At 50.0% G+C, this 27,857-nt stretch overlaps 1 protein-coding gene across 2 annotated transcripts in view; it reads right to left on the bottom strand.

The window, feature by feature from the left end:
• Positions 1 to 17,171, bottom strand: part of LOC147639337 (transferases, transferring hexosyl groups) — an 86,961-nt gene extending 69,790 nt beyond the window's left edge. The window contains exon 1 of one of the 2 annotated variants that reach the window (XM_086790140.1): positions 16,610 to 17,171. In XM_086790140.1, the coding sequence (XP_086646266.1) occupies positions 16,610 to 17,036 (427 nt within the window). In that variant the 5' untranslated portion in view covers positions 17,037 to 17,171. The remainder of the gene's footprint in view (positions 1 to 16,609) is intronic. The other variant, XM_086790145.1, reaches the window with a different exon arrangement.
• Between the last annotated feature and the right edge of the window lie 10,686 nt (positions 17,172 to 27,857).

Here is a 27,857-nt window from a genome sequence, read left to right as displayed (position 1 = left end):
AGTCAGTGCTCTGACCAGGATGCAGCGGGCCAGTGTGCCCAGGGACTCATTGATCTCAGCTCTTTTCTTCACGCTGCAGCTTTGACACGACTGGGAGAGATTCGAGAGCGGGAGCAACGGCTGAGACGCAGCCTTGCTTCGCTACAGCGCCTTCAGGAGCAGCAGCCTGCATGTGAGTGGGTGGCGTCCCAGCTGAGCCAGGCACGCCAGGAGGTTAGAGAGGCAGAGGAGCAGAGACATGAGTTTTACTATCGTCGTCAGGCCTCTCAGTGGACGCAGCTTGGTGATAGAGTGACTGGGGAGTTTTTTGAGATCACTGGACCCCGTCATGCGCGAGCAGGGGTTCGCCAGCTTGGTAGACCGGATGGATCGATAGCTACTGAGCTCGGGGAGATCAGAGCCATTGCCACTGCGTTTTATCGTGACTTGCTTTCAGCGGAGCCAGCCACTGAGGATCGAGATGTATGCAGACAGACTGTGTGGGCCCATGTGCAGAGGAGGGTCACAGACCATATGCGCACAGTTCTAGGTGCGCCTCTATCAGAGATTGAGCTTGCCGAGGCCTTGAGGGTCCTGCCGCGACATAGTTGCCCAGGGGAGGACGGACTGACGCCGGCCTTTTTTATGCGCTATTGGGACCTTTTGGGGCCAGGCCTCCGCAGGGGCTTTCAGCATGTTTTGGACACTGGGGTGATGCCGCAGAGCTTTTCAGAGGGCTTGATCTATCTTATCCCCAAGGGGGAGGGAGTATCGGATGACATTCGGCATTGGAGGCCTATTACGATCCTCAATACTGTATACAAGGTCTTGGCAAAGGCCTTGAGTTTGAGGATCCAGCCCTTCCTGGGGGAGTTGATTCATGCTACTCAGACAGGATTTGTCAAGGAGCGCAGTATCCTTGACAACATCTTTACTTTCTGGGAGGCGACGGCCCGAGCTAGGCTCCTTGGCGAGGACTTGGTCGTGATGCTTCTCGATTTTGAGAAGGCATACGATAGAGTTGATTGGGGATTCTTAGAGGGCACTATGCTACGCCTGGGCTTTGAGCCAGGATGGATCAGAGGGGTGGCAGCTTTGTATTCCACAGCTCGCAGCCAGGTGCTGATTGCAGGAGGTCGGGGGCCGAGTTTTGAGCTGACCAGATCAGTCCGTCAGGGGTGTCCTCTCGCCCCTTTCCTTTTTCTCTTCTTTGCGGAGGCTATGAGTATGTATTTGACGGCAGAGGAGGTTGGTTTGAGAGGACTTCAGCTCCCAGTCCGGGGGGAGGATTTGCTTGATGCTGAGTTTGCAGACGACACGGGCTTATTTTTGCATGGCCAAGAGGCCAATCTTATTCGGGCAGAGCAGTCGCTCCAGGTTTTTAGTGCAGCTTCGGGAGCATTGATCAATTGGCGCAAGACAGTGGCCTTTTGGATCAGTAGTGCTCCCACTCCAGCATGGAGTCCGGACCCCGGCTTTAGATGGATTCCTCCCGGCACAGCAGTGCGGTATTTGGGATGCCAGATTGGCCTCGATTTGTCACCTGAGCAGCAGATTGCCCCGCTTCTTCTGAGCATTCGGAAGAAGCTATTGTATTGGAGTACAGCTCGACTATCCTTGGCTGGGAGGGTGGTGGTGGCAAATCAGGTGCTGTTAGCGACTATGTGGTACATTACGTCTTGCTGGATTTTCTCGAGCTCTTGCATCAGCCAGGTACAGAGGCTGATCAGGAACTTTCTGTGGTCTGGGCGGGACGGTCAGCCAGCTCGGGCAAAGGTTGCATGGGCAGTTATTACGCTTCCGCTGGCTCAGGGCGGTTTGGGCATTATAGATCCAGTCGATCAGAGTAGAGCCTTATTGGGGAAGCTTATTGTTCGGGGGTTGCTTCCAGGCGCTGAGCCTTGGAAAGAGCTCCTCTTGCAGCGACTGCAGGCCCGGGCGCCTCCTGCAGGGGGTACTTGGGCACCAGAGATTCGCTGGATATTCATAGAGATGAGGAGGACAGGCCTCAGTAGAGGATGGGAGGACAGATTTGCTTTGAGTATCCTGAGAGCTTGGGAGCTGCTGAGACCGGGGCTCTCTCAGCGGCCTCCGTCTTGTGTTGAGGAGCGGGCCAGGCAGCCGCTCATCTGGAGCCCAGCGGTTCGTACAGAGCAGGGTCATATGCTGGGTTCTCGGCCTCGTCTAGCCTGGGGACCTTTAGCGGCAGGCCCAGCTCGTAGTTTTGGAGACTGGCAGGCTTTCTGCAGTCTACCAGAGGAGACCCAGGTGGAGAGGCTGAGTCACTTCAGAGGGGGGTTGATTATGAGGGATGATATTCAGGAGGCACTTACAGAGGAGTGGTTCACACCTCTCGAGCCAGTGGCCCCACGGTGGATGGGTGCCTTCACACAGTTGGAGATCCTGATTGCTGTCAGAGCTAGTACTGAGGATGGCAGATGCCTCTATTATGAGATTCAGGATGAGGGCCGACTCCAGAGAGTGGAGGTGGAGTCGCCTTTGGTTGCAGAGTGCACCTTTCAGAGGATTCGGGTAGTGGCTGCCGCTTCTCGGAAGTGGCATATTGACCCCGACCCTGCTGACGTGCTCCCGGATTGGCGTATATGGGCATATGCAGCGCGCCCCTTGGCCCGGCTACAGTGGGACCCCGGAGAGTACGAGTGGCATGATCCTTATGCATCCCTTGAGGCCACAGAGATCACATTTTTCCAGTATACTGTTCGGCTGGGACGGCATATTTTGACGGCGAGGAGGACGGTTTCTCCAGCGGCAGCGGGGCATTGGCGATTGCAGGGACTATCACAGGAGTTCCTGGAGGATTTCTGGGCTAGGCTCTGGGCTAGTCGACAGGCCCGCAGGATCTCGGCTTTTCAGTGGCTGGTTGCCCACAGGGGCTCAGCAGTTGGCACTTGGCTTGTTTACAGCGGTCTTCCGGCGGCCTGCGTCCGATGCGGCCACCCTATGGAGACACAGAGACATTGCCTTTGGGACTGCCCTCAGGCACAGCAGATTTGGCTGCGGATGCTGCGTATTCTAGCCCCCCTCTCTCCAGAGGGTATGTTTACGTGGGGTTCCGCTGCTTGGTCGACTTCGTCAGGGCCTGCTATGGGCTATGAGATGGAGCAGGGCAGTCAGGCCATCAGATTTATTAGGGGCCAGCCTCGCCTGGTTCCGGCACCGGATTTCTCGTCCGCCAGCTGGACACAGGAGAGGGATTTACGATGGGAGCTCCTCAGCAGCCTCACCATCTGGTTCACCTGGAGGGCCCGGTGCTTCACGGCCTTTGAGGGGAGATTAGAGCCACCAGCAGAGACTGTTCGGGGGATTTGGCAGGAGTTGATCCACACCCTGCGAGGACAGTACGACCGCATCCGGGGAGACTCGGATGAGGCGATTTTACGGCGCCAGGCCTTTCATACCACTTGGCGCTGCGGCCCGTTTTACACCCCACACACGGGATCCCCCCGTTGGCACTACAGGCCACCTGTTTGGCTCTTTCCCCCCCCCATTGTATGATTTAGCCGCTCAGTCCTTTAGACTGATGCTTGTATTTTGCAGCACCTAGGGAGAGTCTCCCGGGCTGCCATGATGTATTCACTGCTCTTCTCTCTGTTAGGAGCAGGAGAGATCTCTTTTGTAGCCCTACGGGCGTTTTTTACTTAACTAATGAAAGGATCTTTTCTCGGAAAAAAAAAAAAATGTTGCACTGCTGATGTGTCACCATGCACTGAGTACAGAGTGCATGTGACACATGCGCTCGCTGCGGCTCATCCGGTAGAAGGCACGATGGGAGGCTCCTACCCAGCATAAGCTCAATCTTGTGGTCCTCAAGGCGAGGAGGCAACTCATCCGCGAAGATATGTCCATACTGCTCCAGCACACTCAATCGATCTACATGGGATTGCTCGAAACCTCAACAGGTTTTGGCAACAAATTCTCCACATCTTCACTATGGACCGGCCCCCTCCCACAATGTTACGTGGGGCACAGTTGCTTGGGCCACTAAGGTCGAGGCTGTCATGTCATGAGGAGGAGAGTGGGGGACTAGCCCTTCACATCTCTCACCTTTGCATTTCTACAATGCCAATCCTAGCTCCATCTACTGATCACTCGACTCCACGTTCTAGCCAAAGATGGGAGATTTGCAACAATATTGCTGCATGGCATATCTGGAGAGCTCAATCTAGCGAAGGCATCGAAGGCACCCTCACCCCGCCAGCGGAGTCTATCCAGAGCATCCGGCTCGATATCATTCAGAACCTCACAGGATGGTTCAGACCACCTGCGAAAGCACCGGGAAAAAAAAACCTAATGATCTGGCAAGGTCCCTTTCTCACTGACAATGGTGGTGAGCCCACGTAGCACACTATAGACCACCTAAGTGGCTGTTTTCCCCTCCCCCCATTGTATGAGATAGCCTTATCCTCCTAGAGCGGCCAGCCAAAGAAGAGCATCCTCCCACCTCTTTTATGTTTCTTGACTCTAGCTTCCCACATGGAGCCAAGTTTGTACTTAGCCATTATGGTTGTTTTTTCTTGGTAACTAATAGAAGGATCTTTTTTCTGGTGAAAAAAAAAAAAGTTAAGCAAGAGAGGATGTCATGTGCATTCTGTGTACTAATGCTATCGGAATGCGCAGCGGAATATGAGACACACATCTGAGAGCAAACACGTGCAGGACTCCACGTTGGACAAGGGCCCACGTAGAAGACAAGCGCCAGCCTGCAACACACTGAACTGGGAGCAGAAGGAGAAAAACGAAGACAAGAGTATGGCTGGATATGTAATCTGTATATACACAGGAATCCCGAATAAGTGATACAATGGCATGGGCTGTGGGGGTCCATTTTATATGGACCCCAGGCAGCAGTTGACCTGCTCCAGAGGCAGCAGACAGTGGACAGATCTCCACGACCAGCCCTCAAAGACCAGTCGGCCAGGTCAGAAATGAGGACGCGTGCAGTCGGCCAGAGGATATGCGCCTGCCAGCTCGTGACTGCCCCCCAAAGCCATGGAAAAAATGGGAAAAGTATGGGGAAAAATACGGAGAGTGGGGAAAAATGAGAAAACACCTAATAAGGGCGGGCACACCCAAAACAGAGGCCCTGGTGTATATGTATAGACAGGAGATGACTTCTAACACCCCCTCTCAGCTCCTAGCTGTGAAACCAACCACAGGGAGTTGGGGTGCCGCCTGAGCAAATCCTGAGATAGCGACTTCGTGAAGAGGTCCACCGTACTGTCCTCCGTCGAACAGAACTCTAGCAAGATGTCATCAGCAACGATCTATTCACGAACAAAGTGCCTCTGGATGACCATGGGTTCCTCCAGTGGAAGCCCAATCCTGCAATGCAACCTCTGCATCCGCACCACCTCACAAGCAGCATCACAAGCAGCCCGGTACTCTGCCTCTGTCAACGACAAGGCAAAAGATGACTGCCTCTTACTACTCCAAAAAACTGCTCTTGGGCTTGAAGTAGATCTCCTCTGGCCGGTGTTTTGGGAGGCAGCTCACCGGGAGATGGGAGCTCGATGGAGGGATGCTGCAGTGCCCGTTGGGGGTGTTCGTGGGAGGGTGGGTGGGAAACACAATGAAGATGAGGCTTGAACTGCTTACTCCTCGCTTCTCCACGCCCCATACGGTCCACCGATGCCTTCGATCAGCACCAATCACGAACAGTCCCGAATCTCCAAGTCTCCCGGATCTTCAAGGGCTTCAACAGTCCCACAAGCTCTCCACGTCTCCAGGATCTTCAAGCAACCTTGTGCTCTGATACCATGTCGGAATGCGCAGCAGAATATGACACACATCTGAGAGCAAACAAGTGCAGGACTCCACGTTGGACAAGGGCCCACGTAGAGGACAAGTGCCAGCCTGCAACACACTGAACTGGGAGCAGAAGGAGAAAAACGCAGACAAGAGTATGGCTGGGTATGTACTCTGTATATACACAGGAATCCCGAATAAGTGATACAATAACATGGGCTGTGGAGGTCCATTTTAGGCAGCAGTTGGCCTGCTCCAGAGGCAGCCGACAGTGGACAGATCTCCACGACCAGCCCTCAAAGACCAGTTGGCCAGCAACCTTGAGTCGACCAGGTCAGAAATGAGGACGTGTACAGTCAGCCAGAGGAGATGCGCCTGCCAGCTCGTGACTGCCCCCCAAAGCCATGGAAAAAATGGGAAAAGTATGGGAAAAATACGGAGAGTGGGAAAAAATGAGAAAACACCTAAAAAGTGCGAGCACACCCACAACAGAGGCCCTGGTGTATATGTATAGACAGGAGATGACTTCTAACAGATGCTATGTGAACATATTTATTTGGGAGTACACCATCAAGTTACCTTTTGGATAAGCACTAAACATGTTGTGAACCCATGACAAATCATCAGTCGCCATCCAATCAAGGTCATAGTAGCCACGTTCATGTTTCATAAAATTCCCTGACATTTCAAAAACGATTCATGCAAATATGCCTTTAAAAATGCCAGATACATTCTTTATATGCATACATGAACTTTCCAGGACCAGTTCAGTGTAAAAAGCATACATTCTATCAATAATCATCCAAATCATGCATTGCCTGCTTTCAAACAGTGACAAAGGCATAGATAAAAAGAAAGGCAAAGTTCAAATTTCAAATTTCAAACTTCAAACACATGCAAAATACATAGACAAACTGACAACATGCTGCATATGGTCTGTGTGTTGAGACCATTAAAAATAGTGTTTTTGAAACACATTCAAACGTCAGTTTGAAACACCAGGTTTGAAATGTGCTTCATAAAGTCTGGAACACGTTTCTTTGCTAGTATGGTCAAGGTCATATACCTAGATGAATCCAAGAACATGCCCAAATTCACCTTATAAGAAAGTGCAATTTATAAACTCATGGTAGTCATCCACAAGACAATAAACCATCACCTCCATCATGCACAGTACGCACTAGATACTACGACATCCCACACTAACATCATCAGTGTCCAATAGTGGGTGTAGAACTTGATATCAATATATGCTCCCACACACACACCCCACGTACACACGCACACACATAAGAGCATACATTCATACAAAGGTCTGTGTGTCAAGAAGCTCCCGCCTTCACCCCTGCTCCCGCTCGCGCTGCCTGCTCGCCCCTCGCCTTCCCTCCCTCGCGCCCTTCTCCCCCTTCATCTCGCCATCGCACCCCCCCCCTTCATCTCGCCTTCTTGCCCTCTCTCGCGCTGAAGCGCCCGCCCCCCTTCAGCTCGCCATCGCGCCCCCCTCCCCTCATCAGCGCCCCGTTCCCCCCCCCTCCGCCAACCCTCTCTCCCCCCCCCCCCCCCGCAGGGGTTTTTATTCTTTGCCGCATTATCCCAACCCCCGCCGGTTTTTCCGGCCCCTGGGGGTTTTTCTTTTTTTTTATTCCGTCCGCCTGCCCTTTCCGCCCTTCGTGTGCAGCTCGGTTCTTGTGCAGGTATCGCATTCGCTCCGCCTTCGCCACAGCTTCAGACTCTGATGGAGGCTCCTCCCGCCCCACCTCAGAGGGACTCTTCTGCAGCCCCCTTGACCGCCCCTGAGGATACCCCCATCAGGCTTTCTCTTTCACCAGAAGAGGAAGCGAGCCTCACCGCAGAGGTGGAACGCCTCCAGGCACATTCCACCATCTGCCGTATAGTCGGCCAGCAGAGGGGAGATCCGGGATCTTCTTCAGCCCACCTTGCATACGTGGGCAAGATCCTGGACGTTCAGCTTCTGGGCCGTGGACACTACCAGATCGAGTTCGAGACTTCCCAGAGTGTGGCCCAGGTCCTTGCCATGAGTCCCCTTGACATCAAGGGGCGCTCGGGCATTCTTCAGACCTTGGCAGCATGGCTTTGACCCCGCAACGGTCGAGCAGGGAGAGCGCCTTTTCCATGTTACTGTTTGCTTCCTTGGACTCCGCCGCGAGTACCTTCCGCTCCTTTCGAGGCTAGGAGCACTGGTGGGCTCGGTGCTCGAGACTGGCCCCACTGCAGCCTCAGTGGTGGCTAGAGCAGCTGGGCTACCTTCGGTCAGAGTCTTGGTTCCTGACATCTCCTCCCTTCCGAAGGTCATTCAGCTACCTAGGATAGGGGGGGGATGGATTGATCAGAGAGTGGAGTTCTCGGGGCTCCCGAACCAGTGCTTTATTTGCAGACAAGTCGGCCACCTGGCCAAGGCCTGCCCTCACAGGAGACCCCGACCTGCACCGCAGCAGCCGGCCCCTGATGGCCCGCCCACAGATGCGGCTCGGCAGGCAGCCTCCGGGACACCTGCTCAGCCCACAGAGACCTCGGCGTGGCAGCCTGGACAGGGGCGCCGCCGAGGGAGACAGCCCCAGCAGCACGCCCAGAGACCGATGCAACAGCAGCAGCCACAGACTCAGCATCACTGGGTTCCCGTGAGGAACAGCTTTGCTCCCCTCCAGGAGGAAACCCCAGCGCCGACTGAGGACCAGGAGATGCCAGCACCCCCTCCTTCACCCCCACCCCCCCCTCCCCCATCCCCCCCTCCCGCCTCGCTTCCTCCTTCGCCTCCTCCCGTCCCCGTTCCGGTGTCGGCAGCGGCTCCTTCCCCACCCCCCTCCCCCCCCCCCCCCCCCGCTCGCCTCAGCTCCTCGGGAGGCCCTGGCAGTCCCCTGGCATTCACCTGCAGTCCGGAGGGCTCTGAGCACCGACCTTGCTCGAGCACCGCAGAGGAGACTTACCATGCCGATTTGGGCTTCACGGATATCCTCTATCCGCAGTCGGCTGAGTCGTCTCGACACTAGACAGCGCTCGGAGGCTTTTGATTACTCCTTCACACGGCTTTTTGGAGCAGAGGCCCCCCATGAGCCAGCACCCATCCGAGTTCATGTAGTGATACCTCCGGCCCGCGGGGAGGAGGCACTTGATTCAGCGGTGGCCTTCTCATTCCCTCTCTGTGGCCCTTGCGACCGGGAGTGGACCCTGGAGCTCGCCCTTAGCACTTTGAAGACTCATGCAGTTGAGTTCTCACCATGTGAGCGATCTAGAGGTGACAGATGTGATAGGCCGACTATGGGAGTTGGCTCATTTTTTCATTGATCCCGGGAGTGTGGATGCCTCAGGGATTCGACATTTGGTCATTCACATTGTGGCAGACTTAGCACGCGACCCTGGATATGTATGTATACACAAGGGTGCTCTGTCTGAGCAGGAGGCAGTCGCCATGGGACACAGCCACTGGCGCCTGATCCGAGATTCTTGCAGTACACCGGGTGGACAGATTCGTAGCCGCTCGGATGGGGACTATTCTCCATCCAAGCCGCTTGCGAAGGCCCGCCGTACGGCTGAGACAGCATCCACCTCAGCAGGTCATCCATGAGGATCATCTCATGGAATGTACAGGGCCTTGGCAGTGCACATTATATACGTTATCGTGGTTGCTTGAGGCAGGAGCTTCAGAGATGCCTGGTTGGGGGCAGTATTGATATTCTGTTGATGCAGGAGCACCATTTGGGTGAGAGCAGGATCCAGAGATATGGTTCGGTGATGCCTGGTAGATGGGACACCTTTTGGTCTGCAGGATTTGGCCCTTTGGGTGGGCAAGGAGGAGTATGTATGGTCATTGCGGATGTATGGCGGCAGGCCATTGTGGATCGCGGGATCATTGTGCCTGGTAGAGCACCATGTCATTCTGAGGACCCATGATGAGCTCTTTGGCGTGCTCAATGTCTATGCGCCCAACCATGCTAGTGCCAGAGCAGAGTTCTGGACCCAGGTTACGGATGCATTGCCAGAGGCCGCACATTGGTGTGTCGGGGGAGACTTCAACATGCTTGAGGACCCGGCCGATAGGGTGGGAGGCAGTCATGTTACAGTGCACGGTACGGAGCTTGCAGCTTGGGAGCGATTTTGCATGACACTGAGGATCACTGATGCATGGCAGCATGAGGCCTTCTCCCGCTCTCAAGACAGTCTTAGTTTCTCTCGGTCGGATCGCCGACAGGGAGGGACTAATCTATCACGGATTGATCGCTTTTATGTGGGCGACAGGTTAGGGGAGCGAGGGGGCTCCGTTGGCATTCTCGCTGGCACCTCTTTTTCAGACCATGCGCCAGTTATTTTGACTCTTGAGGAGAGGACATGGGAGACCAGCTTGCAGTTGAGGATCCCAGAGAGGGTACTTACAGATCCTAGTCTCGCTGAGGACATTGAGAGGATATGGCATGATAGTCAGAGCTCTGACCAGGATGCAGCAGGCCAGTGTGCCCAGGGACTCATCGAGCTCAGCTCTTTTTTGCACGCTGCAGCCTTGACACGGCTGGGAGAGGCCCACGAGAGGGAGCGTCGGCTGAGACGTAGCCTTGCTTCGCTTCAGCGCCTTCAGGAGCAGCAGCCTACATGTGAGTGGGTGGCGTCCCAGCTAAGCCAGGCACGCCAGGAGGTTAGAGAGGCAGAGGAGCAGAGACATGAGTTTTACTATCGTCGCCAGGCCTCTCAGTGGACGCAGCTTGGTGATAGAGTGACTGGGGAGTTTTTTGAGATTACTGGGCCCCGCCATGCTCGAGCAGGAGTCCGCCAGCTTGGGAGGCCGGACGGCTCGGTAGCTACTGAGCCAGAGGAGATCAGAGCCATAGCCACTGGGTTCTATAGAGACCTGGTCTCAGCGGAGCCAACCACTGAGGCTCGGGATGCTTGCAGACAGACTGTGTGGGCCCATGTGCAGAGGAGGGTCATAGATCGTATGCGTACAGTTCTGGGTGAGCCTCTCTCAGAGGTTGAGCTTGTTGAGGCCTCGAGGGTCCTTCCGCGCCATAGTTGCCCAGGGGAGGACGGATTGACGCCTGCCTTTTTTATGCGCTATTGGGACCTTTTGGGGCCAGGCCTCCGTAGGGGCTTTCAGTATGTTTTGGACACTGGGGTGATGCCACAGAGCTTTACAGAGGGCTTGATCTTTCTTATCCCCAAGGGGGAGGGAGTATCAGATGATATCCGGCATTGGAGGCCTATTACGATCCAAAATACTGTCTACAAGGTCTTGGCAAAGGCCTTGAGTTTGAGGATCCAGCCCTTCCTGGGGGAGTTGATTCATGCTACCCAGACAGGATTCGTCAAGGAGCGTAGTATCCTTGACAACATTTTCACCTTCTGGGAGGCGACGGCCCGAGCTAGATTTCTTGGTGAGGACTTGGTCGTGATGCTTCTCGATTTTGAGAAGGTATACGATAGAGTCGATTGGGGTTTCTTAGAGGGCACTATGCTTCGCCTGGGCTTTGAGCCAGGTTGGATTCGAGGGGTGGCGGCTCTATATTCCACAGCTCCTAGCCAGGTGCTGATTGCAGGAGGAAGGGGGCCGAGTTTTGAGTTGACCAGATCAGTCCGCCAGGAGTGTCCTCTCGCCCCGTTTCTTTTTCTCTTCTTTGCGGCTATGAGCATGTATCTGACGGCAGAGGAGGTTGGTTTGAGAGGACTCCAGCTCCCAGTCAGGGGGGAGGACCTGCTCGATGCGGAGTTTGCTGATGACACGGGTTTATTTTTGCATGGCCAGGAGGCCAATCTTCAGCGGGCAGAGCAATCGCTGCAGGTTTTTAGTGCAGCTTCGGGAGCATTGATCAATTGGCGCAAGACAGTGGCCTTTTGGATCAGTAGCGCTCCCACTCCGACATGGAGCCCAGACCCGGGTTTTAGATGGATTCCTCTTGGCACAGCAGTGCGATATTTGGGATGCCAGATTGGACTAGATTTGTCACCTGAGAAGCAGATTGCCCCGCTTCTTCTGAGCATTCGGAAGAAGCTTTTGTATTGGAGTACAGCTCGGCTATCCTTGGCTGGGAGGGTGGTGGTGGCAAATCAGGTGCTTTTAGCGACCATGTAGTACATTACGTCTTGCCGGATCTTCTCGAGCTCTTGTATCAGCCAGGTACAGAGGCTGATCAGGAACCTTCTTTGGTCTGGGCGGGATGGTCAGCCAGCCAGGGCAAAGGTAGGATGGCAGATGCCTCTACTATGAGATCCAGGATGAGGGCAGACTTCAGAGAGTGGAGGTGGAGTCGCCTTTGGTTGCAGAATGCATCTTTTAGAGGATACGGGTGGTGGCCGCCGCTTCTCGGAAGTGGCATATTGACCCAGACCCTGCAGATGTGGACTCTGATTGGCGTATATGGGCATATGCAGCGCGCCCCTTGGCCCGGCTCCAGTGGGACCCTGGCGAGTACGAGTGGCATGATCCTTATGAATCCCTTGAGGCCACAGAGATCACCTTTCTCTAGTATACTATTCGGTTGGGGCGAAATATTTTGACGGCGAGGAGGATGGTCTCTCCAGCTGCATCGAGGCACTGGCGGCTTCAGGGACTCTCACTGGAGTTCCTGGAGGACTTTTGGACCAGGCTCTGGGCTAGTCGACAAGCACGCAGGATCTCGACTTTCCAGTGGCTGGTCGCCCACAGGGGTTCTGCAGTTGGCACCTGGCTTGTCTACAACGGTCTTCCGACGGCCTGCGTCCGATGCGGCCACCCTATGGAGACACAGAGACATTGCCTATGGGACTGCCCTCAGGCGCAACAGATTTGGCTGCGGATGCTGCGCATTCTGGCCCCCCTCGCTCCAGAGGGGATGTATACGTGGGGTGCCGCTGCTTGGTCGACTTCGTCAGGGCCTGCTATGGGCTATGAGACGGAGCAGGACAGCCAGGCCATCAGATTCATTAGGGGCCAGCCTCGCCTTGTTCCTTCACCGGACTTCTCGTCCGCCGGCTGAACACAGGAGAGGGATCTACGATGGGAGCTCCTCAGCAGCCTCACCATATGGTTCACCTGGAGGGCCCGGTGTTTCAGGGCCTTTGAGGGGAGACTGGAGCCACCAGCAGAGACTGTTCGGGCTATCTGGCAGGAGCTCATCCACACCCTGAGAGGACAGTACGACCACATCCGGGGCGACTCGGATGAGGCGATCTTGCGGCGCCAGGCCTTTCACACCACTTGGCGCAGCGGCCCCTTCTATACCCTACACGTGGGGTCCCCCGTTGGCACTACAGGCCACCTGTTTGGTTTTTCCCCCCTCCTATTGTATCATATAGCCTCTCAGTTCTTTGTACTGATTCTTGTATTTTTCAGCACCTAGGGAGAGTCTCCCTGGCTACCTTGCTTTGTTCTCTACTCTGTTCTTATGAGCAGAGAGGATCTTTTGTAGCCCTACGGGCGTTTTTATATAACTAATGAAAGGATCTTTTCTCGGGGGGGGGGGGGAGGTCTGTGTGTCAAATCCCCATGGATCTCCTCGTAGAGCAATCCTGCAACACAATTCGAAACCTACAAAACAAAGCCAAACAACGTGAAGGGGGTGCAAGCTTGACTCATCACCCAACCATGACAGCCGTGGGCAAAACCCACAAGTCTTGGTTGTCCCCACCGAGCCACAAGCTAAGCTAACTCGCAAGACGCACCGACCAATCTCTACTCCATGACGTCCCACACCGCCACAGAGCTACCCTTGCGGGACTCGAGATTGCTGCCAGCGTCGGCTGCATGAAGCAGGTGCACGTCTGCACTAGATCCAAGCTCCTGACCACAGAGCTCTCCGAAAGACTCGCGATACTCTATGACCAACTGACTAACCTTGGCTACCCTTTTATAGGCTCTTGGCCGGTCACTGGACATCCACACTTGAGCGTCCTCCCGTCCACACTTGGGTGACTGCCCGTCAGTCCATCCCTAGCCCAGCTTGCCAATCAGCTTGCCTAGCTCCAATCTTCCCCAAGCCTCGAAGCTAGTCTTGTGTGTGTGTTGCACACGATAGATACACTTTGTGCACATGACATACTCCCCTTATTCTTCGAAGGTTAGTCCAAAGACTTTCCTTATGTCGTGCTAGTTATCGGCACGGAGAACTTTCTTTTGTGCTTGTTCCCTTGCTCAGTTACGGGCTTGGTTTTGGAAGAGACCATCATATCATCATAAATGCGTGCATAGTGAATGGCCTCGTCCAAAGTTTTGCACTTGTTATTCTTGACATGTAAACACTAGGAGTCGGGTAATCCTGCTACGAAGAAACCCAAAAGAGTTGTAGAATCCATCTTTGTAGCTTTCATCTACAAGTCTCTAAATTTATGGAGGTAGACCTCATAAGTGAGGTTCTGCCAGGTCATGGTCAAACTGGCAAACTAAGCAACTATGTCATAGTCATCCTCCTTCCTAAGGAATTCCTTCTTGAAGACTTCTTCAAACTGTGCCTAAGTTGTTGGTTTAGGTTTGAGTTCTTTCCACCAGAGCAAAGCCTTGCCCGAGAGAAAGCCTGCTGCCAATTGAATCTTTTTGTCATCGCCATATGGATGAAACTGGAAGTGGACTTGCCACTTATGTAACCACGTGTCCACAATCTCCCTAGTACGCTGCTTTTTCTCGCCCCCAAACTGTTCTGGGATAAGCAAACACCAAGGTATCGATGCCCAAGAGAGTAGACAAGGTAGTGGTCAATAGAGATGGAATTTTGCAAAGTCTACATCTGCACAGCAACCTGTGCTTGATGCTCCACGAAAAAAGAGCCGAAAGTAACTTTAAACTCTCGAAAATCAGATTTAGTCACGAAATCTTCGAAAAGATCACCATCGACGGCCTCAATAGCCGGCAGGTCTTCACGTTCGAGAACGGGTTCCATATTCGATGCTTGGGTCAACATCTCGAATGGGAAAAGAGAGAGAAAAGCTTGACTGCAAGCAAGAGATAGTGCAAGAGAACTCCATGAGGGTGATGCGTTGTAAACTAGAAGCCCAAGCCAGGTTTTTAAAGCCCACAAAAGCTTTTGTTTTATGTTTTTTGAAAAAAAACACAAGAGATGGCTTTTGTGAAAGCCATGCATAAAAGCCACGCTTTTTTTTTAAGAAAAAAACATGCTAGGCGTGTTTAGAAAAAAAAAACAAGCTGCTTTCATTTTATTTTTTTGAACCCACGTTGCATGCGTGGATCTCCTCGTAGAGCAATCCTGAAACACGACTCGAAACCTGCAAAACAAAGCCAAACAACGTGAAGGGGAGCCAAGCCTGACTCACCACGCAACCATGACAACCGGGCAAAACCCACAAGTCTTGGCTGCATAGTCACACGAAACGGCCGTTTCAGCCCCTAGAAACGCGTCTCCGTTTCAAGACCCCATCCAGTTCCATGGCCGTTTCTCGTTTCCCAAGTGATGTTGTCACAGGAAACGGCCGTTTCCACTCCTAAAAACTCGTTTCCCCATTTCCATTCCTCAAACGTTTCCGTTCCCGTTTCTCGTTTCTGGTGACTATGCTTGGCTGTCCCCACCGAGCCACGAGCTGAGCTAACTAGCAAGACACACTGGCCAATCTCTATCCCGTGACGTCCCATACCGACACGGAGATACCCTCGCGAGCCTCGAGACTGTTGCCGGCCTCGACTGCATGAAGCAAATGCACATCTACACTTCTTGACCGTAGAGCTCTCACAAAGACTCACGAGACTCTATGACAAATTAACTAACCTTGGCCACCCTTTTATAGGCTCTTGGCCGGTCACTGGACGTCCACACTTGGGTGCCCGCCCGTCTACACTTGGGTGCCTACCCGTCAGTCTATCCCTAGCCCAGCTCGCCAATCAGCTTGCCTAGCTCCGAGCTTCCCTAAGCCTCGAAGCTAGTCTTGTGTGCGTGCTGCACACGGTAGATACACTTTGTGCACATGACATAAGATCCAAGCTCTTGACCGTAGAGCTCTCGCAAAGACTCGGGCGACTCTATGACCAACTGATTGACCTTGGCCACCCTTTTATAGGCTCTTGGACGGTCACTAGGCATCCACACTTGGGCGCCCGCTCCTCCACACTTGGGCGCCCGCCCGTCAATCCATCCCTAGCCCAGCTCGCCAATCAACCTGCCTAGCTCCAAGCTTCCCCAAGCCTCGAAGCTAGTCTTGTGTGCGTGTTGCACACGGTAGATACACTATGTGCACATGACAGTGTGTACTATGGTCAAGGTCATATATGATGTCAAGTCAGTGTGTTCTCTAGTCCAGCCTTGTCTAGGACAAGGCCTAGCAAGTCCAACTGCCCCGTAAATAGAGCCAATGGCCAGCGTCAAAATCAACTCAAATGCATCTCTTGACAGGTCAAGTCCCTCGTTGAGAATTTATGCAAACCCAAAATCAAAAATCCACAAATAGTTTATTTCTAGGAGGATCATCTCTAATAACTGACATTGTAGCTCTTGCAGCTAATTAGTAGGATCTTTCTTTTGAAATGTTTTCTTTTGGACAGCAGATTTAGCTCTAGACCTCATGGTCTTCATGTTATGTTTTTGGTCGCATAGGTCATTTTGGCCTTTCATAGAAGTTGGCATGACTTTTCTTTCCTCTCTCTCTCTCTCTCTCTCTCTCTCTCTCACACACACATTGAAGTTAGCATGACTTTTCTCCCCCCCCCCCCCCCCCCCTCTCTCTCTCTCTCTCTCACACACACACACACACAAACAACAGCAACAACGGCAACAACAAAAAATCAGATAGTACCAGTGTTGCCGATGAAGAGAATGCTGAGGGGGAAGACTCTCTCTCTCTCTCTCTCTCACACACACACACAAACAACAGCAACAACGGCGACAACACAAAATCAGATCAGACCAAAAGTTAGGGTTCTTATGACATCAGCACATAGTACCAGTGTTGCCGATGAAGCGGATGCTGAGGGGGAAGACAGGAAGGAAGGCGAAGGTCTGCTCGTACTCGTATCCGCATTCTGCAATCCTGATGTAGTAGACGCCATCCCACACGATGGTGCTCTCGAGGGTGCGGCCCAGCCACCCTCCGGGCTTGGTGCGGGGAGGGGATTCTTTTTCTTCTTGTGCAGAGAGACAGGGCGGATTGAGCAACGCGGAGGTGTCGTAAGGGCGGCCAAGCACCCGCCATAGCACAATCAGGGACAGCAAGAAAGCCCTTGACAAGAGAGCAAGCTTGATGACTCTTCTTGTAGAAGACCATGGTACATCACTATTGCTCTTGCTGTTGGCCATGGCATCGCACCAACCAACCTTCCATGGCCTCCGGCGCTCCATGGTCATATGTGGCGTGCCCTCATGTGCATTCATGTGGCTCAAGCCTCATTAGCATTGATGTGGATGGCCCGGCCCTCCATGGTCATTGGTCATGTGACGCCATGTGCATTCATGTGGCTCAAGCCTCATGAGCATTGATGTGGATGGACAAGGTTGATCACTAAGGTTGGTTACACAATGTCGAGGAAAAGATTGTGGCTTTGCTAGGTGCTTCTTGTTGATAAAAAAAGACAAGCAGGTCAATAAACGAGATGTTGCCTTATTAAGCATGTAGTGTCCAAAACCTTTGACTAAACTTAGTAAGGGAATTGGAATGCTAAATAGATTGGTGAGAGGAGTGAATTATGGATTGATGACATTTTAAGCCCAACATTTAAATATGGCATTGTGAAGGTAATTATTGTTAGACCCTTTTCATTTCATCTTAAAAGCCTAGATGGGTTCTCATGATGTAGAGTCATGTCATAGCCCATAAGGTTTGCATCCAGTAGGAGTTAGGCCCCCTAGTGTAGGAATCTTGGGTTGGAATCATTGTGTGTGTGGGTGCTTTCTTTTCTTTATTTGAGTAAGGGAACAAGGGACATTCATAAGTATAACCTTTCAGTGTAATAAGTCTAAGGTGGTGTCTTTGGGGAATGGCCACATGAGATAATTCTATGAAAGGAGGGCACTTAGTAATTACTATCATGGGAATTAGAACTATGGACTAAAAGAAAGAAGAAGAGTTGTCATTGTCAAAAGAGAGTAAAAAGAATCCTATGTGTGGAAAGGGTTTTTTTTTTGCGAGCATTTTTGAGCAAGCGCTTTTTGGTGTTTAGGCGAGTGGTTTCTCTCTCTACACTTCCTTCCCTCTATTGTCTCGCACATTACGACTCAACTTTTTGGTGTTTAGGCGAGCAGTTTCTCTCTCTACACTTCCTTCCCTCTATTGTCTTGCACATTACGACTCATGGTGACAGTAGAGGAGAGGAGTGGATGGATACAAGAGCACTATACACATTGCAACTCATTTACAATTATCAAGGCCTATCAAGTTACAACTACCATTGCAACTCGTTTACAAAATCACCATATTATGATCTTAAACTTCCATTTTATATTCCCTAACAAACTTACAAGGCCACAACATTACATGACAAACACCTACCACATGGCACGATCATTTGTACTTCTTTACAAAGATATGTGAAAGCATTTTGGGCCTCAACTATCATCTTTGCCTTTTTCATCTACGCTAACTTGCAAATGAAGGTGGAAACTTCAACTCTTAGAGGATCCTCCTTTGCCTCTTCAATGATGCTGAAATCTATCCATATCCCAATGGCTAAAGCTGCTTTCACCTCTAGCATGTTTTTGTTTGCAAGGTCTAACGCTTGTCATGTTTTCAGCTTCTTGTAGAGCTCACGTTGTTGTTCATGCCTCCAAAACGGCATCCAATCTGGGTTCCTTTTCTTTGAGTTGCATGAAAGATTGAAGAGCTTTACTTAAGATGGTTGCAAACGTAGTAGTATTAGAGGGATTACTAGATGAAGCTATAACCATAGAGTTCACAAGGACTCTATTGCAATATAAAGATATAAGGGAAGAGTGGTATGGGATGTGTCCACAAGAAGAGTGTCTAGAAGAACATGGCAATCTCTACTATTTTTATAACTTCAAAAGGGATAAAAAAGTACTTTTTTGAGCACTAAAATTCTTATTTTAAGCATAAGAAAAACTACTTTAAGTACAATTGTTATTATTTTAATGTCTCGATCATACAATCTCTCTCTCTCTCTCTCTCTCTCTCTCTCTCTCTCTCTCTCTCTCTCTCTCTCTCTCTCTCTCTCGTTTTGAGATCTCACTCCAATTGCATCCTCTCTCTCAAAAATCTATGCCATGAAAGAAGCAAAAAACAAAGCCATTGCATAATATGAGTGAACAACAATAATGTCTAAAACCAATATATTTCAAACATTACAAGCTACTGAAATACATCAGTACGGATGCCAGACTCCTCCCCGGTGGAAGAAGGGAGGTGGTATGGGGTAGGGACCTCTACCAAATGGTGCAAGTGTGGGGTAGGGACCTCTACCAAATGGTGCAAGTGTGGGTGGAAAAAGTGGCCTTGCAAAATTAGGCCGTGGTGCCCATGAGGGTACTGCAAATGAAGCTACATGGGATGTATGTGGCAAGACATGTTGATATTGGGGCTCGAGTGGAACATCAGGTGGCCATGACGAAGCACTAGGCTGTGTTGGGCTCATGGGTACTGAGAGGACTGGAGGATATGGTGCCCCCACATCCATCTGATGTTCTCGTTGAACAATCTCACTAACCTCACCCCTGAAAAAATGGTTACCCAAATCATCATGCACAGCGGCAAGTGATTGCAGACATGAACTAAGGCACACCTCGTCGCTCTCCATGCTGATGCAATGTCTTGCATGCTCTAACCATGGACCCAGTACCAACAAAGCAATCTAGGATTGCATCCCCATGATCAATGAACGTCCCGAGTAACCACTTGCCATAGTAAAAGCCCACAATTTACCATATGTACAAATGGACGACAATGTCTAAGATGTTGATTATATAACAATTTCACTACTTGAATCATGCACATGATTACCTTGCAAAAGTCTCGCTACGCTCATTACTATATCAAATGGGATCCCCGTTTGCATCTAATTGGTATAGGGAGATTTCCTCCTGCGCTTTTCGGCTCCAAGAAGATATCGCCAACCTCAAAACCTCTGTAATCTGCAGCTACCTCGCCTCCCCGCCTATCATACTTTGGACGAGTGGACATACTCTCACTGGGGTGCATGAAGATAACGATGACCAAAGCAGAGACCTACTTGCACACACTAGTAAGTACGTTAGGGAGGGAAATCATTGGGCTCGATTTTCACAAAAACCAAAGAATCCTACACTCACCTCTTCTTGGCCATCTTTTGGCATGAGATAGAGATATCACGGGATGCACAAGAACAAAGTCCTTTGCAATGTGAAGTTCCAAGTTCTTGCCTCCTGCATAGCAATCCCCAGGTGCTATGCATGTAGAGTGCACACCATAGTGCCATCGGCATGTAGGAACTCTACAACAAGCACAAAAGCCGACTCCATAAGTATCTCCCGAAAAACATTCCATCGAAGAACCTTTAAAGTGCCCTTGTGGAGATATGTATCTGTAGGAAAATCAGCCTACACCAAGCGCACGCCTCCAAAGGCTATCGAAGGCGTCCATGCTTCCCCACTTCGTCAAAGATCCCATGAATCGTTGCAATACTGCAAGATTCCTGGAACAACAAAGCATGTAAGGGGAGTGTAAACGCTATAATGACGATGAATGGAGAGAGTCACTTGCACGCCCGAGAGATTGTACCTGTGTTTTTGCTTTCCCATAAGCGCGAGATGGAGGTGATCAAGTTCAAGCTCAAAACTAAGTGCAAGGGGTTCACCACAATGGGATGGTAGTCTACATTTACACAACACCAAATACATGTTATGAGCGTTGATGAATAAATGATCTAATGAATGCTTTAACATGTTAATTTTACTAAATAGATCCGAAGAGGTCTGCCTCGTCATCTTTTGAACTCTTCGACCCCTGCTCTTGGGTCTCGCCATGCGAAGGGGTCACCTGCTCTTTGCCCTGTGCATGGGACTGCCACTCATCTTCATGCTCATCATCCTTGGAATGGCTGTCCTCAATTTCCTCATCTGAGTCATCCCGTTCCCAGTCTGGCCGCCGTGACTTTTTTGGGTCGGTGGAGGTGTGGATTTCTTACCCTTTTTCTTCTCAAGGGACAATTCTTGCTCGGTGGCAGGCTTCTTGCCCTTTCTGGCCACTGCATTCAACCAACATTAGAACTATAAACTCCCAAAAAAACAGGCTTCATACCTCATACAAATTAAATACTATGCACAAGGAAATGTACTCTAAAACTGATCTGCCTCCTTTGGAGGAAACTCCCCCTCTGGGTAGTCTAACCACCATGGACAAAGTATCCATGTGTCCTTGCCCCCTAAATCTCGTCAATCCACTCTTCAGGGTACAATCATGTATCCTCCACCTCAGAGAACACCCATGTGTCTGAAGCGTGCTTGGGAATGTAGACCCGATCACGTACACTACTTCTCCATCACCTAATACATAGCCATTAAAGAGGTCTAAGAAACCAATACAAGAAGCAGGAAAGCTTCTCCCCCATGCAAGGCAAAAAAGAAGAAGAGTTGTGGTACTTTATACCTGTACACAAGAGACGTCGTGTTGTGCATGGTAGGTGTGGTTGCTGGTCAGGATCCAAGGTAGCACGCATTTGTCCTTTCCACCTAACGAATTCCTTCTCAAAATGAGACTTCTTGTAAGATTTTAAGGCATCCGTTATACCTACTCCTCCAGAGTCTTCTGTGGCTCTTTCGTGCATGCCAACTACTACTAGGTGAGCCCGCCGCCTCTAGCTTCGCGTGCAATTTGAGCGTGAACTCGGTCAGTATTGGAACCAGTGCACATGAAGATGGATCCACATGAAGAAGGCTTTATCGGATGGCGGAATCTGCGCATCCCTTATAGTAAACTCGTCACCAGCCACACCAATATGTCAAGCAGCCTAAATTTCTTGCATTGTAAACAACTTTAAACAAGCATTAGGTTTCTTATAACTTTCCTACATTTCCTACATTGTAACCTAATGCATTGTAAACAAGCATTAGGTTTTTAATAACTTTTAAAAAAATGTAATGCATCAAGAGAGCTAAAGATCTTACTCTTCATTTGAAACATGTGCTCGAGCAATCTCGACTAGCTTTGACGTAGTGAATTTGCTAGCCTTTTCACCCCACCCTTGATACAAGATCACTTTTTTAAAGAACTATTTCCAACAGTCGGGGTTGGCAATTTGTGCCAGCTCATGTCTCCTTTTAGTGAAGAGTACCTCCGTCTCCTTTAGGGCATCCCTATAGTTCTTGTCAAACGATTCTGCATCCACATGTATTCTCTACTCCCTCGCTCAAGCAAGCCATTGATCTTGTCCTGTAAACGTGGCATCGAAGTCCAACTGTAATGCGTTTATAAATATTTAAGAAACATACTTCAAAATGAAAACATTAAGAAATATATTTCAAAAACAAACATACTGCAATGCGCACACACCTTGAAACGTGACAAGAGTGCCATGGGAAGCTTTAACCACTTGGATCTGTTGGGTCCCCGATAAGTAAGCGCTTTCTAGGCCCATGCACGATCAGCATCACTAAACTTTGACAACAACAATTGTGGATCGGCAAGACCCACACGCTGCATCATAAATATATCATGTGCCATTGTGTTCGGCACATGAATGGTGGTGACCCTGAAAAAATTGCATGCATTATAAACAAGGCAAAAGATGACATACACAATGTTTGTTCATTTCATATACACATTGTACAATTCACTTACTTTTTGATCATGTGCAGTACCAACAAGAACTCCGCCTCCTCTTCCTCAAGGAACCGAACCACTCTGCAATTCACGTTGGGAATCCTCTCTTTTTTGACTCGATTGGTATTCACCCATTCTTGCCAAGCTTTGAGTCAATGTTTGCCATCCCAAACAATGAACATCTTGCAACCATGTGTTTCCATCCTTCGATCTCCTCTAATATTGTGTCAAATGACAATGGTAGATCGTGTGGTCGACCGCACTTTGACGGTCAAATGGAATGGGGCTTTGCCTGGGAATCCCTCTGAGACAATGAATGCCACCATTGTTGATTGGTACTTGCTCTCCTCGATGCTTCTAATCAGCCCCTCAACAAAATCCTCGTTCGTGCGCATTCCTGGGTTTGCAAAGGAGGCAACAAAGCAGCACTCTAGGAAGGCGGTTTTGGTTGTCGACCAAGTCGTCCTCCACCCAATTCATAGAGATGTGTCGACCAAGTCGTCCCCTACCCAATTCGTAGAGATGTGTCGATCAACCACTTGGCCGAAACTCTCTTTCATAGACTTCTCTTCTTTTACAATCGTGGCACTACTGGTGGCCACATGATTGTCGGCGGCCATTGAAGAATCGACTTCCATGGTCAACTGCAATTGTGAAGTGTTTTTCACCCTCTTGATGTGGCCACTTGTGATATGCCCACATCTTGCAAGAGAATGATCTCATCTTATGATCCGGTGAACCCTTTCAATTGCAAACGAGTCCGTGGAGGCATTTTTTCTTTAATACGCATCCATATTACCATGAATAGTTCCTAAATTAGTCTTTTATCATTTAACATGTGATGTAATTATCTTAAATTACTATTTAAACTTCATTAATTTTTTATTTGGAGTTGTTATCCTATCCACATGAAGTTTACTTAGAGAAGTTTGATGATTGAGAACTCTTCCTTCGGTGTTGAGGGTAAGTGAGGACCGTTATCGCTTGAGGGCGTTCTAACCGTTGAGACCATTATCGCTTGAGGGCGTTCTAACCGTTGAGACCATTATCGCTTGAGGGCATTCTAACCGTTGAGACCGCTTCCAACCGTTGAGGCGCGCTTGTTGAGAGACAAAGGATGACTCTTTGTGGTGGGAGAGAGAGAACTCGACTCTTTATGGGAGGGGTTGAGAGAGAGAGAGAGAGAGAGAGACAGCGCTGTTGAGGGAGAGAGGGAGGATGGCCGTTGAGTGGTTGAGCGAGAGAGGAGGGCGAGAGAGAGAGGGAGGATGGCTGTTGAGTGGTTAAGCGAGCGAGCGAGAGAGAGAGAGAGAGAGAGAGAGAGAGAGAGAGAGAGAGAGAGAGAGAGAGAGAGAGAGAGAGAGAGAGAGAGAGAGAGAGGGTGAGCGAGGGAGGAGGAAGAGAGAAGGGCGAGCAAGACAGAAGCGAGAGAGGGAGCGAGAGAGGGAGAGAGAGAGAAGGGCGAGTGAGAGAGGAGGGCGAGAGACAAGGGCGAGCGAGCGAGAGAGGAGGGCTTTTGAGGCTATTGAGGGCTCTTTTGAGCCGTTGCACAGCCAACCACGTGGCCACGTGGCCATGTGGTTGGCCTGCATGGCCGTGGCATGCAGCAAAGGCCACGCGGGGGGGCGGCACCACATGGACAGTCCATGTGGACTGTTTAGTCCACGTGGACTGGCCAGGTGTACTGTCCAAACATGGGCATTACACTTGGCAAGGCCACGTGTAATGCCCGTGCTCGAGCATTACACTAGCTGAGCCACATAGGTGCCACATAGATGCATGCATTTACATAGTGAGCTACTAGCTCACCACATGGACTAGACAAATCACGTGGCACGCTACAGTGTCCCATGTGGCCTGCAAAGCACACGTGGTGCCATCTAGTTGGCACCACGTGTGCCAAGCATGGTGTCCACATGGATTGGGCCACCGTGTAGTCCACGTAAGCGCCATGTGTAGTGTGCCGTGCACATGGTGCCATGTGCACGACGCACTACACATGGCTTCCACGTGTAATGCCCGCACTCGGGCCTCATACATGGTAGCCACGTGTGATGCCCATCGTGTGGCCTCACATGTGGCAGCCATGCGTGGTGTGGCCACGCTACGCATGGCTATTTCGAGTGCGATTAATGATACACATCGACACCCATCAACAAAATGTACATGCAAGCACATCATCAAAGGCACTAACTGATAGGACCAGGTAAATGGTGTCCAGGGTGCCAAGGGTGGATCACAATGTTGGGGCAAGGAAGATTCAAATGTGTGTGGCAAAAGAAATCATCATGGCAGCACTAGTGCAAGAAGGTGGTTCCTCGCATTTTTCATTGGGGAATAAGAGTTCCTAAACATTGCAGAGGAGATGGGACCACTATTGGAAGATAGCTGGTAAGCTAATCTGGTTGGGAAATTTGGTAGGTGTTAAATAGTTATTAAAATCTAGATAAGATGCATTGTAATATTTGAACAAATTTTTTTTAAGGTTTCGGAGGTCAGTCATTGTTGTAGCCCAGTAAGGCCCTTCAAAAAGGAGAGTTTTAGCTTGGATGCACTTCTGAAATTGAAGCGAGAGTGCACTTATGACTTCTTCCACGAAAGCAGGTTCCCAGGTCAAGGGTCCTCAGGCGAGAAGTGCTATGTTTTCAAGATGTCCACCATTGGACCCGCTTCAAGGTTGGATTTGGTGAATCAAATGCGACGGATTGGCTCTGGCGACATGCGTGGATACAATTCGACCACACCCGATGAACATCAGATTAGGTGACCATGGCTTGTCATGTATATGATCCAAGGTAGCAAATTACCAACGTAGAGTATTTAGGTGGTTAGAGCAAGCTAATTGTACAACCTCTTAAATGACTATCATTTTCACACAGCATGCAGGATCTTCTCACCGTTGCGACATGTGAAATGAAAGAGGAGGATATGGAGGCCCAATGTCTATTTTGGGAATGCATTAATGAAGTGATGGCCAACCATGGTTGTGAGAGGGCAATTTTCTATGGTTTCATGGCAAACAAGGCTGAGGCAAACTAGAATGCAGTTCGACATGTGTTCAATGGTGGAAAAAACATCTTGACAGATAAGGAGAGGTCTTGCCTATTTCATTATTAGGAGCAAAGCATGGTTGCCCACACAACAAAGTATGTGTGTGTTATGTCTCAAGGAGAGCACAAAGCAATGTGTGAGAAGTGGTGCATGGATCCTACCAGTGAAGCTACATCAGTGGAGGCTCGATTGACACGTCAATGGTGGCATAGTGGTCATGTGATGGACAAGAATTTATCTGCAATGGACTCTTGGTTGAGCTGGTGGGAAGTGCGCATAGCACATTGGGGTTCAGTCATGACAACGATAGAGAGAAGTAATGATGGTCCAAATGCCCCAAGAATAAACCTAGCAAAAAGCAAGCATGGAAGCTGGCTGGCAGGGGAAGGATATAGACGCAAGATTTCTCTTTACGATGCATGTACTACCGATATGGCAAATGCAATTTTGCAAAGCACAAAGGCAATCTCTTTCACTCAAGGCAAGCACATAGGGAGAGGCCCAAGCTTGGAGAAACTAAAAGAACGGTGCTCTACAAGCCCTGCCCAAGTGGTCCGAATACTTAATCAGGCAATTGAATGAACACCCATGTATAGGGCACCTACCTCTCTCACTAGAGACAAAGAAAGTGCACATCACAAGAGACCGTCAAGGGTGGTAATTGATATCGATAATGAGACCGCACATCGACCAGAGAACAACACACATGTAAGAGACCACAAATATTATGGGAGGCCGTCAAGGGTGGTAATTGATATCGATAATGAGGCCGCACATCGACCAGAGTACAACACACATGTAAGAGACCACAAGTATTATGGGAGGCCACGGAAGATCAATTTCAAAGAACATGATACAAGTAGAACTCCAGAAAGAATTGCAGAAGTCACAGAGGGCAATGTCATTGAGTGCAGGGCGAATGAAACAATGTGTGTAATCCAAAGGACATACATTGGCAGCAAGGTCACAAGCAGCAAAACGCCTCACGGGGGTAAGAGGTGTGGGCAACACATAGTCAGATCTGCTAAGGGTGTGCCTGCACCTTCCTTTGAAGGCTATCGCAAGCACCCTAATGGTCTCATTAGATAATGGATGTGGTTCTGCCCCCTGACCACGTGCTTCATTGCTATATTGTGATCCAGAGATGTACTTGGAAGTTGTTGATGGTGAGGCTTTGGTGCAAATGTTCTCCAGTGCATGAGTATGGATATGTACTCATGGAGCAGCTGCTACATTAATTTAGCCAAAAGAATAGTAAGCAATAAGCTTAACTGGCTATTGTGTGATATGGCTTAATCCGTTGATGAGGCTATTGTGTGATATGGCTCAATCCGTTGATGAGGCTTAAAATCGTGAAAGTACCGGTTCTTAGGCCGTGAGATTGAACTCCATGAATTGTAATTCTGTGAATTTGCAAGTTTTGACCTCGAGGTTTTTTATATATTAAAAAAATGGGTCATCTAGGTCATGATTTGCAAGCAACAGCTTCTTGTGCACTCATTTCTCACTTCCAGAGGGGTGACAGGAGCATTGTTATTTTGTTCTTGATGTGCTCCTAAGTCTCCATATTGCTTCTTGAATTTGTTGTTGTTGCTGAAATGATTGCGAGGCAGTATAGGGAAGACTGTTGTGATTGTTTGCTTGAATAGACAAGCTCTTGTGTTCGTGTGCTGAATGCACGAGAGTGGCTGAGTGAAATGATTGCGAGGCAGTAGGGAAGACTGTTGATTGTTTGCTTGAATAGACAAGCTCTTGTGTTCGTGTGCTAAATGCACGAGAGTGGTTGAGTGATTTGCTTGCTGTTTCTTGGGCCTCCATTCTTGTCGAACTATAGGTGAAGTTGTTGGGGTTGAAGTCGGTGGTGAGGTTTTCCTCACATTGTTTGATTTTGGTAACCATATGATGGAATTACCATCATAGTATCCTTGTTGTTAAAGTACATGCACAGGCACCCATCTTTGACGAACACTGTAATTTGGTTGCCGATGTGCTTGGTGTTGAGGCTTTCTTCTTTGTGCAAGCTTAGTGGACTTTGTGATGCGCTTGGGGACCCAAGCTTTGGTATTTCTTTAGTAGTTCCCTTGTGCTTGCAACAGTGTTTTTGGTACCCACACTTGTTGCATTAGTGGAGTTCTTTGAGGAACTCACATAGGCTTTTGTGGACGGTGTTGTGGAGTACTCTTCTTCTTCCTTGGCTTCTGAGTACTGCATTGAGGAAGAGGTTTTGACTATCAAGGCACCCAAATTTGACTGGCACCTTTATAGTAGCCTTGAGCTACATGTAGTTGCTTCTCCACCCACATTTTGATACTATTAAGATATCATGATTTTGGGAGTCTTGGTGGAGTTTTCTTTAGGGTTGATGTGGAAGGTTTGGGGCCCTCCTTGACTTTGGC

This window comes from Cibotium barometz, chromosome 4 (genome assembly GCF_041138505.1).
Source record: "Cibotium barometz isolate CiBa-2024 chromosome 4, ASM4113850v1, whole genome shotgun sequence".
Classification (NCBI taxonomy): domain Eukaryota; kingdom Viridiplantae; phylum Streptophyta; class Polypodiopsida; order Cyatheales; family Cibotiaceae; genus Cibotium; species Cibotium barometz.
This window is presented reverse-complemented; position numbering and strand designations above follow the sequence as displayed.